The sequence below is a fragment of the Apis dorsata genome, unplaced genomic scaffold (genome assembly GCF_000469605.1).
Source record: "Apis dorsata unplaced genomic scaffold, Apis dorsata 1.3 scaffold_169, whole genome shotgun sequence".
Classification (NCBI taxonomy): Eukaryota; Metazoa; Arthropoda; class Insecta; order Hymenoptera; family Apidae; genus Apis; species Apis dorsata.
In genome coordinates, this window is record NW_006263457.1 from 62263 (window position 1) to 74715 (window position 12453).

At 35.7% G+C, this 12453-nt stretch overlaps 2 protein-coding genes and 1 long non-coding RNA gene across 3 annotated transcripts in view; all 3 read right to left on the bottom strand.

Annotated features, from left to right (window-relative positions):
- LOC102677335 overlaps positions 1 to 9411 on the bottom strand; it is a 12617-nt gene extending 3206 nt beyond the window's left edge. Inside the window, exons 1-4 of the mRNA XM_031509668.1 lie at positions 9083 to 9411; positions 6979 to 7111; positions 5716 to 5846; positions 775 to 924 (exon numbers count right to left, since the gene is read on the bottom strand). Of these exons, the coding sequence (XP_031365528.1) occupies positions 775 to 924; positions 5716 to 5846; positions 6979 to 7111; positions 9083 to 9158 (490 nt within the window). The 5' untranslated portion in view covers positions 9159 to 9411. The remainder of the gene's footprint in view (positions 1 to 774; positions 925 to 5715; positions 5847 to 6978; positions 7112 to 9082) is intronic.
- Positions 7751 to 8179, bottom strand: LOC116185393. Its single transcript, XR_004150233.1, has 2 exons — positions 8052 to 8179; positions 7751 to 8017 (listed from the first exon to the last, which is right to left on the bottom strand). It is a non-coding gene; the product is annotated as an uncharacterized LOC116185393 (long non-coding RNA).
- A 478-nt stretch (positions 9412 to 9889) lies between the features above and the next one.
- Positions 9890 to 12453, bottom strand: part of LOC102677478 — a 29726-nt gene continuing 27162 nt past the window's right edge. The window contains exons 7-8 of the mRNA XM_031509669.1: positions 10636 to 10821; positions 9890 to 10171 (exon numbers count right to left, since the gene is read on the bottom strand). Of these exons, the coding sequence (XP_031365529.1) occupies positions 9890 to 10171; positions 10636 to 10821 (468 nt within the window). The remainder of the gene's footprint in view (positions 10172 to 10635; positions 10822 to 12453) is intronic.

Below are 12453 nucleotides of genomic sequence, written 5' to 3' on the forward strand. Positions count from 1 at the left end.
TGAAAAGGAGGACGAATTAACTTGGACGAAATCGTTGGCAGGAAGTTTGAGAAGTTTAACGAAGATAAAAAAAGTTTTTGGAAAGATAGAAAAAAAAATATATATATATATGTACATAATTGGGAATAGTCGTTTTGTTTATAATATATATAAATTTTTATATTTTATATTTTATATTTTATATTTTGAGAAATTTAACGAAGATAAGATAAGTTTTTGGAAAGATAGAAAAAAAAATATATATATATATATGTGTACATAATTGGAAATAGTCGTTTTGTTTATAATATATATAAATTTTTATATTTTATATTTTATATTTTATATTTTATATTTTTTATATTTTATATTTTATATTTTATATTTTATATTTTAAATTTATATATATATAAATTTTATACAATTTTACAAGAGAATTTTAGTTGTTTCAGAAAATGATATCATAAGAAGAAGAATATCGATTTATATTCAAAGAGAAAGACAAAAAAGAAAATATAATATTAATCACAAAGTTAACCTTTTAATCTTTTCGTCTATTCGCATCGCGAAATATTAAAGGAAAGAAATTAATAATTTTTATTCGAACGTGTCCGGCACGTGTCTCCTCTATCAGTGGTTCTCAATCAACGCGAAAATTAAAAGTCAAAAAATATTTTTCTTCGCAAAAAGAGATAATAGTTACGAAAATCGCGATTCGAGAAAGGTTAGGAAACCGGCATCGTATCGCTGTCCCAACTCGATTACCAAAAGGAGCGCTATTAAATCGACACTTACTGCACGCATTCTCGTCGGATTCGTCCTTGCAATCCGGTTTACCGTTGCAGAAGAGCTCCTTGTCGACGCACTCGCCGTTACCACACGATAATTTGCCCTCTGGGCAGACTGGTTCGTCGGTCCTCAGGATGGGCAACACCTTACGCGGTTCTGCAAATTGTAATCCTCGTTAACAGGCCGATTTCGTCGCCTGGACGATAACCAATACTACTTTGGATTGACCATTGGTGTTTTCACCACAGCTGCAAATTCTACTTTTACTTCGCCCAATTTATATGTACAGATATCGTGGCGCGCTCACCAGTGGCGCAGGAACCGGTGTCATTCTACTTGAGGAGGAATTGTATTACGAAGGAAATCGATCGACCATCTATGGCTGGATACGCATTAAATATATTTGTGAAATATTTTTGGAGAATCGACTTTAAAATGTCGGCTATAAATCGATTAAATTGGTAAAGCAAGATATCATGATTAAAGTTTTATTAATTTATAAACAATTGACGCGTGTGGTTTAATACAGACATCAATTGTTTGTAACTGCGAATGTTTACGCATTTATGCAAAAGACACGTGATAAAAGAGTACGAATTTTTATTTGAGCTAAATTTCTTTAATTATGTTTATAAAAATTTGATTTTTATAAGTTAAGATATTTTTATAATGTATATAATTTTTGTATCGATATCCAAACATGTCTCACAAATATATTAATACGCAATATAATTTTACAGGGACTATATATTACAATAATAAATTTATATTCTTCATGAATAATATTCGAAAGGATTAAAGGTTGTTACTGTGCGGGATTAATGTGACCCAAAGCTACGTAGTACATTGCCAACTCGATACTAATCCCTTGTCTTATAATCTTTTTTTATTTTCAACAATTACTCAAAATAATATTAGCCTTTTACAACTAATAATAAAGAATCGAAGTTAAAGTCAGAATTAAAAATAAACTTTCTTACGTGATATTATAAGGCAAAGGATTAACTATAATAATCTAATTACATCTTGTAAGACCAGTTACAGTTTCCTCGAGCCCCCGTGTAATCTGGTATTTATATACACGTGGACTTTATGTACAGGTGTGGGAAGTTCTCTGAACACCTTTGACTTCTCTCCATCGTAGCTTTCAATATCGAGCATATTGAAATCGATACATCTTTTATACGATAAAGCGTCGACAAATCGTCAAAGGTATCGAGCTAAGAGGATTCGAATTATGCTTGCGTCAATAGTTCCTACGCCACTGCGTATCAACCGGTCTTTTTATTCGCCTCTCTTCAATTCCTTCGAGGAATTTCTGACTTAGCCAACTGGAAAAGCGTAATAGAACGTGATGGGCGTAACAAAGAGAACTTTTGATTTTCCATTTCGCTGGGAAATAGAAAAATTGAAAAAAAAAAAAAAAAGAAAAAGAATCTTTGCGTTGAAGATTCTCTTCCCTGGAGCAATCATAGATTTTTCCACTGAATTATTTATTCGAGAAATCATTTCGAGATCGTTTGCAGAAGGATCTTAACAAAGAGAAACAAAATGGCAAAAAGAATATAAAAACGGAATGAAAAAGGAACGAATCACGGCCTATCGCGAGAAATATACCCAAGTGTCGAGAGTATCGTTTGTTTCGTTGGCTCGCAGCGATTTGCACGCAGATAATTCCGTGATAAATATAATAATATGATAAAAAGAAAAAAATAGACACATACATAGACACATAGACATATACATATATATGCACATATGCCATATACACGTACGCACGCTGCACACACACACACACATATATACACACATACACGTAGGCATTGTTGAGATAATAATGAAATAGAGAAAATAGAAAATACAGTGATGAAAAGATGAGCTGTTGCGAAAGGCGAAAACAGGCAGCGGAGAAATAAAAAAGTTGAGGCGGTGTCTCGACGTACCACTCGTCGAGGGAATACGACGCGAGAAAAGAGAATTGCAAGTGATTCAACACGTACACACGCGTGCACACATATACAAGCATACATACAGTGAGCAAAGGAGAAAAAGAGAAAGAGAGACAAAAAGAAAAAAAAAACATGAATACACGAGCTGCTCCGATTTAATTTCATTTGCGGCGTTACGTTTTCAAGCAATGCAGTTTACTCGATACGTAAAAGGAATATCTTCGTGGATATATCTTCGAAATATCATAGAAAAAGAAAAATGAAAGCAAACTTCGCCATTTTCTTCCTTTTCTCGTGCACCTTTTACATTTAAAAGCTTATTTCATTTTTCTCGAAATTATGGCTTTAAAAATTAGTCATTTTTAATCATTTATGACGCAATGATTTATTGTTACGATCATTGACGCTCAAAAACTCGAATAAGGCTATATGCAAAAATCAATTGACTGTAAAATAAGTAGATCGATAATTCAGTGTATCGTAAATAGAAAATTTCAATATATTTCTTTGTGCACTACGCAATTAATCCTGTCAGGGCCAAATTATAAAAAAGAGAAAATAAGTAAATTTATCTTTACGAAATAATTAATAAACAACGAATTTGTCTTTTCTGAGTATAGCATTGCGTATATTAAACAATTCAAGAACGAAAAAATTAAAAAAGAACAAAAGCTAACCTATAAAATTCTCTTTTGACCAATGCCATCAACATCGATCGATTATATCCAAACTGCATCGAATCGTTGAAATTCTCTTTTTCGGCCAATTGTATTCCTTTTCCGCGAGATTAAATCAGAAGGTCTCACGAGAGGCACTGGAAACACGCGAGTCCTTCGTTCGAAACGAAAACGAAGGAATACAACTCGATTGTGACAAGCACACAACTGAAGTGACAGTGAAATAATGGCGGTCAGCGCAAGAAGGAGAAAAAAAAGAAAAAGAAGAAAAAAAGAAGATAGAACAGCTAAAATGCAGCTAAAATGTCATCTTAAACGAGAATGAGATGATATTAATTATTCTGTGAGGTAGAAAAAAAAGGAGGGAAAGAGAAATTAATGAGATCGATTCGTGGCGATTACTCGCGCGAGTTTCGAGTTCGATAAAAGCGAACGAGTTGACTAAAATAACGAAGGAGCCGTTATAAGAAGGCCAGATCGTCGAAGCGAAACCGATCTGGATATGGACAAACAGAGAGGCAGAGACAGATAGAGAAAAGATAAAGAAAGAGAAAGGTAGAATGTGTGCGTATATACGTTATATTGCGAGACAGAGAGAGGTAGAAGAAAAAGAGATCAGCAATTGAGAACGTGCTACCTCGTACCTGGAGCGATTTCGAGGAGAAAGAATTGTGTTTGTTGTATATATTTATGCGAATATGTGAATAAATATGTGAAGTGTTGATATGTACAGGTGAACAAGAGTGTATTAGAGTGAATTCTACACAACAAAGCTGAAAAATTGCATTGCGTGGTGAGAATCGATTTCGAGAGATGTATCGAAGCGTAGAATAACTTTATTCGCGATTACGTATTTAGTTGCATAGATTTTAATTGATGTTGATATTTCATAATTATTATAGATAATTCTTCAATTTTCTTTTCAAATTCTTCATTTTTAATATTCGAATAACTAGGAAACTCAAGTTTTTCACTGGCTTTTTATAACCTGTATCAGGAATTCAATCTCTCGAAACGACAGGGACGCGGAATGTTAATTAAAAATCGCTTAGGAAGCGAATCGAATTGACGAGATGGGGAAAAAAAGCGAAACGAAGTTTTCACGGGTGTTAGTCGTGCAACATGGATCGAGAGAATTGCGTGAATCTGGCAGGAAGAGAACATCGATAGTCTCGAAAAACTAGGTTAGAACGCTCGAGGCACGAACTTCTCGTCTCCACTTTCGCTCAAAATCGAAACCAGTCTCTCGGCAACGAATCGAAAGTGGCTGAACTGGAGATTACGTCTCGAAAGTGGTCTCGTGTTTGTAATGATCATGCGTTTTCACTCGGCGAATGTATATACGTAGAACGTTATTTAAACTCACGTAACTCAAAGATATGCACGAGTGGAAAAATATCGAATTAAAATCATAAAACCGATCGCTTTTGCATGACTTTAGAAAGTACAGGAAATTAGATTCCATTCAACATATTTCGAGATAACTATAATAATAATTGGAATTTCGTTTGTCTGGTGAATTTCTTATTTTAATTTAAATAAATACAAGAGAATTGTTTGATAATTAAATGCAACAGTATGAAGATAATGAACCTAACCTAAAAATAAAATTTAAGAGAAATACGTGATTTCTGATTAATTTTTGGAGACGAGAAGTATCGTGGATGAATCTTAAAAGTGCGTAAGGATAATCGTGCGTTAGTACTACTACTACCTTACGAATGGTGCGTGCTACGTTGCGAGTCTACGAAAGAGCCGGGCTTCTCCGTACATTTTTTTAAAGAATTTTTCATCATTCTCAACAGGAGAACGAATGAAAACAATCTTCTCAATAAGATGTTCTTTCCATGAACGTGCGTTATATAAAAAATCTTTAAAAAAAAAAATTCAAATTTCTTTGTCAATGGAAAAGAGACGAGAAGTTTTTTCTCGTCGCTTCTCATATAACATCGACATCGAAAACAGTTTAAAGCAATTTCAAAAAGAATCCGATATTTGTTTCTTATATCTCTTTTTCTTTTCAGAGATATTCTTTTCACAAAAGGAACGAAAGAATGCATGGAACGCATTCCTTGGAAAGAGCACAACGGAAATGGAGACAGAGTACACCGGCTCACCCTGGTCGATACATCGACTTACTCTCGAGCTTGTCACAGTTGGTGACTTTGCCCTTCCAGTCGCAGGTCTGTTTGTCCAAGTCAAAGGCCAACCCGCTGGGGCACGTGATTTGCTTCAGGCCGGATTTCGTGCACCTGTGCGTGTCGGACAGAAAACAAAGGGGACGCCGTTTAATCAAATAGAAATCTGTATGTATCGCTTACTCTCGAGTTGGTCGCAATTCTTCACGTTCGTCTTCCAGTCGCACGTTTGCCTCTCAATGTCGAACGCCAGACCTGTCGGACATCGGACTGTTGCCAACCTGGTCACGCCAATCTCGCTTGCTTTGTCGCATCTGTGATTCAATTTTATATACATATATATATACATATATATATTTTTTTTATACGTTTGATATTTTCAAATTATTATTCTTCTTCCAGATTTTGGATAGTTGGTAATTTCTGCTCGCCATCATGACACATCATCTCAAGACACATTCTAATTAAAGGAGGTTGAGAATCATAAGTTACATGGAAATTATTTTGAGAATAAATTAATATTTAAGGAAAGAATAGATTTCTTCATTATATATTTTTATATTGTATGATTTCAATATTAATTTAATTTGCAATTCTATCAATTCTTAATCTTTCAAATTTCGATATTATACATTATTTATTATTTTAATTGCAGGTATTATTCAATAAAATTGTCAAATCAAATTATCATCCATTAATATCCAATCTTTTCCAATTGTTGAATCCTGAGAAATTTTAAACTAGTAATAAGCAAATTTTTGTTAAAAATTAAGAAGCTGGGATAAAATTATTATAATCATAGTTGAGAAAACTCGTCGACTTCTTCCAAAACGCGTGACATTCTGCAACAGGATCTGCAGGATTCCTGCTCCCGAGATATTTTTGTATGTCCTTGACGGTGGAATACTTTGCCATTCGTGTGAGTCAGGATACACCGTCTGTCGTCATCGTGTAGAAGGCGAGTCCTGTATCTAATATCAAGCTCACCTTGAACCTCCCAACGCGGAGTTCGATCGCGAAGGAATCGAAGGAAGTCAACGTTTGATCCTTCGCATAAATCGCCGTTTTTACCGTTAACTTGATCGACCTTCGAGATTTCTACTCGTTGCAGAATCGATTACGATTTGATTAGATCAGAAAAATTTTTTGTAAAAAATTTTGATATTTTTGGACGATGATGCGATTTCTACTCGTTGAAAGATCGACTACGAGATATTAGGGAAGGATTAAAGTCGATCATTACGTCTTCAATCAGAAATTCTCGTTTTTTGTGAAAAACTTTGATATTTTTGGCCGATGATTTTTTAATTTTATTTTAAAGAATTGTTCATATTGAATTTTTTAAAAGTCGTGTTTTTCAACGTCAGTTCGATGGAATGACGACAGATGGCGACTTGGAATGGTCAACACGTTGAGTTTTATTGGTAATTCAGCGAATTAAATTACCTTACGACATCGCGACAGTCCCCTTCGACGTTCAACCGGAAATACTCGTCCCCCGGCCTATCTTGACACAACTCTTCGGCATTCGCGTCAATCCCATCGGCACCCTCCTCGTCCTGTGCTCTGACTTGTGTTCCTGAAAATTTGAATACGACAATTAGACAAAGGATAATCAATTAATAATATTAATAAATTTGAGAAAAGTAATTCGTTTTTACTATTCCAAGTCGAAGAATAATGCAAGAAGAAAAAAAAAAATAAAAGAAATAATGGAACAAAATCTTGGAAAGTAAAAAAGACATTACTGACAATTACGTACTACTTTCTATCATCGATTACATAAACGACTCTCGATCCATCAGCACAATCTCTAACGCAACTTTTCAACATCCTTCCCTTCCATGCTTTCGTTCCATAAAATAATCTAACGACTTCAGATTCATGATACATTACTAAACAGTAATTTTGCAATTTTTTCCTTTCCATAAAAATATTACCAAACAAAATAATCTATCTCTTCTTTTTCCATCTTCTTCTTTTCTTTTTAATCTTCATAATCAAATTTTCAATCATACATATCTAAAAAAAATATCATTCCTCGAGGAGTAAGAGAAAAAGCTTGATAATTTTTCTAATTTCTCAGATCAAAGTGGAAGAGCAGAAAATCAAGAAAAATGGACGCATCAACTCCTTCCCCATCGATTTTCCCCTATCATCTTTCACGATTGAATTGGCAATCGAAGAAAAAGAAGAAGAGGAGGAGAACGAATTGACATCGAACGTGACATTTGAATAAAAAGGGCAGATTGGCATTGCTAAGATTGTCCATGGAAAATGTCGCGACGGTTGGAAGCCACGATCTCTCGAGATCGTAAACCGAACACGACGGGGTCGGTGAACCCTCATAGAAGTAGAAAGTCTTGGAAATGTCAGGGCAACGAAGTAGTAGAGGAGGAGGAGGAGGAAAGGGAAGCGACAGTGGTTCTCCAAAGTAGGTTCTCTCACGTTCCTCTCCTGCATCCTCGTTCACGAGCAAACGTCCCTTCTCGTGCCTTCTTGTTGTTCATTTACGATACGTGAATCGTGATCCGCGATCGTGATCGACGCCGCTTCCGGCCGACTCGTCTTCGGCAAAACTTTCACGTTCCACGAGACCGTGTCTCGTGAATTTTATTTTATATTTGTCCAGAGACAATGGAAGACAATTTTCTTTTCTTCGAACGTGTATCGTCTAACTGTTGAGTATTTATAAATATTAACTTTTTGATCGAATCAAAAGGATGTTCCAATGATCGTTGTCAAGCTTCTTCTTGGACAAATTTGAAAAGTAAATTTCAAGCAGATTTCGAATGAAAGTAGACGTCATTGGATTGGCGAGACCGTGTCTTGTCGCGGCATCAATCGTTGAAGTCACCAGAACACTCATTGCGTCGAGCCAGGTTTCTCGATTCTCGAGACATTTATGGCCATTGTAAAGTTTACTTCGTTTAATTTTTCCAACTATTTGAATATTGTCGAGACATATTTTTAACGGAGCCATTGAATCTGAGGGTGTTGTAATCGCAATAGAGATCTGAGGAAACGAAGAATCGCGAAACAATCCTAGGTTCCGAAAGTTTCTCGTGCGAAAACTCGTTCGATACGAAGGAAACTTTGTTAACGTCGAAAACAACTTTCACCTGCGTTTACAGAATCGGAACGTAGATTTCCAAGTGTTTCTCTTCCACGAGAAATCAAATTTATTACCACAAATATTCTCTCTATTCGAACTTTCACAAACTAAACGTTTCACGAAATTTCAAAATAATTATATCTAATAACATAGAACCCTCAAATTGTCCCTTCAACTTTAAAAAAAACTCTTCCAAAAATAATCAAATTACCCAAAAATTAAATCTAAAATCCCTTTCACATACTCTCAAACGATTCTTCAACGATCCAACCTCCCCAAACACCCCCCCTAAACTCCTAACTCTAACAACAAATCCAAACCATCCCTCCACAAGGTCCAAACTTCAGATATTTTAATTTCCTCGAAGCCCCATTAAATCCCCATGGAATCGAAAATCGATATCGAAGGAAGAGTGTGGGAAGAGCGTGTACTCACCGGCGAGCAGAAATAGGGATCCAAGAAGGAACAGGAACCTCGGCGACATGGTGGCCGTCGTGGTGGTCGCCGTCATCGTCGTTGTCGGGACAAAGAGCGTCTGGACAAGCCGCGCCCTCTCGCCCCTCTATATGTGCACCACCACTCCTTCCTCTTCGTCGAAGGACTTTCACCATCCGGATGGTGCTGCCACCTTTTCCACGTCGTAAAACTGGCTGGAGAACGATAAGGGGGTCCGTTCCTTCCGTTCTCTGCTACGTGGAAAGACGAAGGCGTGGGGTGGGGGGAACGAAGTGGAATTCCATTCTCGATCTTCCCTCGTCTCTCGAGCCCTCCTCTTCTCCATTTCTTGAAAATTTTCGAAAAGAGGAAGAGGATTGGTTTTGTCTCAATATTCGACGGGAGTTTCGATCTTCTTCTGCTTTCTTCTTCCGGTTCTTGCTTCTTCTCTGCAATTGTTTCGTTTTCTTCCTTCTTGCTTTGATTTTGTTTTATTTTTTTTTGGGAGCGAAGAGAGAAGAAAGTTGGACAAATGCAGGTTGAATTTCTATTGGAAGATGAGAGATTGGTTAATTGTAATGTAATAGAGAGGTATGGTAGAGAGAATAATTGAAGATATTGATAATATTTGTTGGCAGAAATATATTCTTATTAAGAATTTATTTGTACAAATATCTACAGTTAATTTTTTCTTCTTGCAGGTAACAAGAATTGAACAATCAATTCTTCGAATCGTGAATTAATTGTAAGAGAAAATGGATATCTTTATTCGAGGTCCTAAGTGAAAACGGAATTTTGTGCATCGTTTTACGGTCTAGTGACGGTTGGCAGAGGTTCTAAAAGGGAGTACGAAAAATGGATCGTGGTTGTAAAACTCGCGACGAAAGTATCGTCGACGTGCTCGAGTAACTTTCCACGAAAATTGCTCCGCACCACGCTTTTGTCGACGAGATGCTTGAAACCTTGAACCTTTTTCTTTGCTCTCAATGTAAAATCCATTTGCAATGAATTTCGAGTTTGCCCTTCATTTTGAGAAAACAAACGATAATTAGCGATGTCGAAACAATAATTATTTATGTTAATTCTATTCTGTTTGGTATTTTCTATAATCGTTGTTATTAATAATGCATATTAATAATATTCTATGGATTAACGTTGTGAAATTATTCTGTATTTACAAACAATTATATTTTCCATTGTTTCATGGTAATAACTGTTTCAAAATAGAAGGAGGAATTTGTTTTAATGCAATATTTTTTTTTAATAATACTATTGGAAATTTTATCGAGTACTTAAATACTTTAAATATTTTTTTTTTAAATATTTTGAATAATTTCGTTCAAATATTTTAATTTATTTATACACACCTTTCGAATGTTTAAAATATTATATAGCATATAGACTGTTCTTTCAATTCAACGTACAATCATAAATTCTATTGATATTCAATTTCTAAGGATCACGTTTAACGTTTCGTTTCACGAGTAATGCGAAATACGCGCGTAAAGTAAATCAATTAATAGTCAGATGAATAAAGATTAATTAACAGTTACTTTCTCTGCATTCGCGTTTTCAATCTTATTGAACATGCTCTCCGAAACGACTTCTTTTTCTACTTTCTTTTCTGCCTTCTTAAATGTCACAGCTCTTCCTTTATGAATTTTAGTTTTGCTAAGATAACACTTGTCACAAATATGTCGAATTATCGATCCATACGCCTTTAAATATTTTCCACTATTCTTCGGTATATTATATTATATATCAGAGATTTTTCGTTCAATTTCCGTCAATCACGATCCCAGAACTTCATTAAAAATACAAATACACGCCTCGACATCTCTAATAATATATTGATATATAATATAATATATCCATCCTCCTTTCGATTCTTCAAAGAGGAAAAAAAATTAAATCAAGAAAAAAAGTTAATAGCGAAAAAGAAAAAAAGAAGTCGCAAAAATTCCAAATTAATCTCAAAGACATAATCTTTGGAATCGTGGATCATCCCAACTACTATTGGAATTTCCACTTTATTAAAAAACTCTTTATTGAAGAACTCCAGAAAGAATTAGAAGAGAAAAAAAATACTTCAAAAATTTTAAATACATAATCCTATGGAATCGTGCATCATCATCCCATCCGCGCACGCAAACTCCTAGTTTCAAAAATTTCCACAGAAATTCTTTATTTTCCATTTTATGTGACCACTGACCTCGATGCCGCGTGAATTATTTGCGCGCTTTTAAAGCTGCTCGCCAAATAATTCTCATTTTTCATTCTCCAACCCCTTCCACATCCAGCATGGACCCTCTATGTCAGCGCGCCAGCCGTTTTACGCAACGCGTTTATATTCCGGTGAGCTAGGCCGAGATGTACCGGGTGGTTAATAAATTTGCGGTTTACGCGGTAAAAGGTTATCGACGTCGTTCAATAACGGGATGCGCTATTGCGTTAGATCATCGCAACCTGCATACCGCGTAATCATATTGATTCCACTTTTTACGAACAGAGGACAGCAGCCGATTATTATCGATCGAGTTCGATTTAAAAAAACGAAGGACTCTCGGGATATCCTCGTGGGAAGAGGGGAGGAGGAGGAGGAGGGGGGCAGAACGAAGGACGGAACTTTTTAACGAGAGTTGATCGATGTCTCGTGAAATTTTTCTGATACGATTCGATCTTGAATTCAAGATCGATCTCTTTTATGCGTGTCATTTAATCTTTCTCGAATGGTTTGAAAAAATTTTTGGAGAGCAAAATGTCTCGGTTGATTAATTTCAAGCGTAACTTTCATGTCAAGACTTATTGGCAAAATATGAAAGTAGAAATGATACAAGATTAAAAAAAACTTAATCGAAACTCGAGAAGTTACTCGAGATCTTTGCTTTATCTTTTCCTCCTTTTGAAAAATAACTCGAAAGATCCTTAAGTAAAGATACAAGCACAAGTTTAAAGCAAAATTTCTAAAATTATCAAACTTTCCAAAGAAAACGTTTCACACGTGACAAGACTCGTCGTGTCATACTCGATTTTCGCCGATGATGTAGCAAACGACGTAGCCGACGTTTCACGAAATCGTCAGCAGGGAAATGTACAAAATGATTCCGTTCCCAATTTCGTTGCGAAAGTATTCGAGCGTAGATCGATCGGGTTTATAACACGTTCTGAACCTGAACCGTGTGTTTCTTTATCTCTACACGTTCCTTGGACAAACGTCGAACAGCATGCGCGACGAAGAGGATTTAGAGAGAGGCGTTCGTGCCAGGATCAATAAATCCCGAGATAACTCGGACCTGTTGCAGATAACGGTTAATAACACCGTGTACAATCGTTCGAGACGCCTAGGATAAATTGTAATTGCGAAAAAAAAA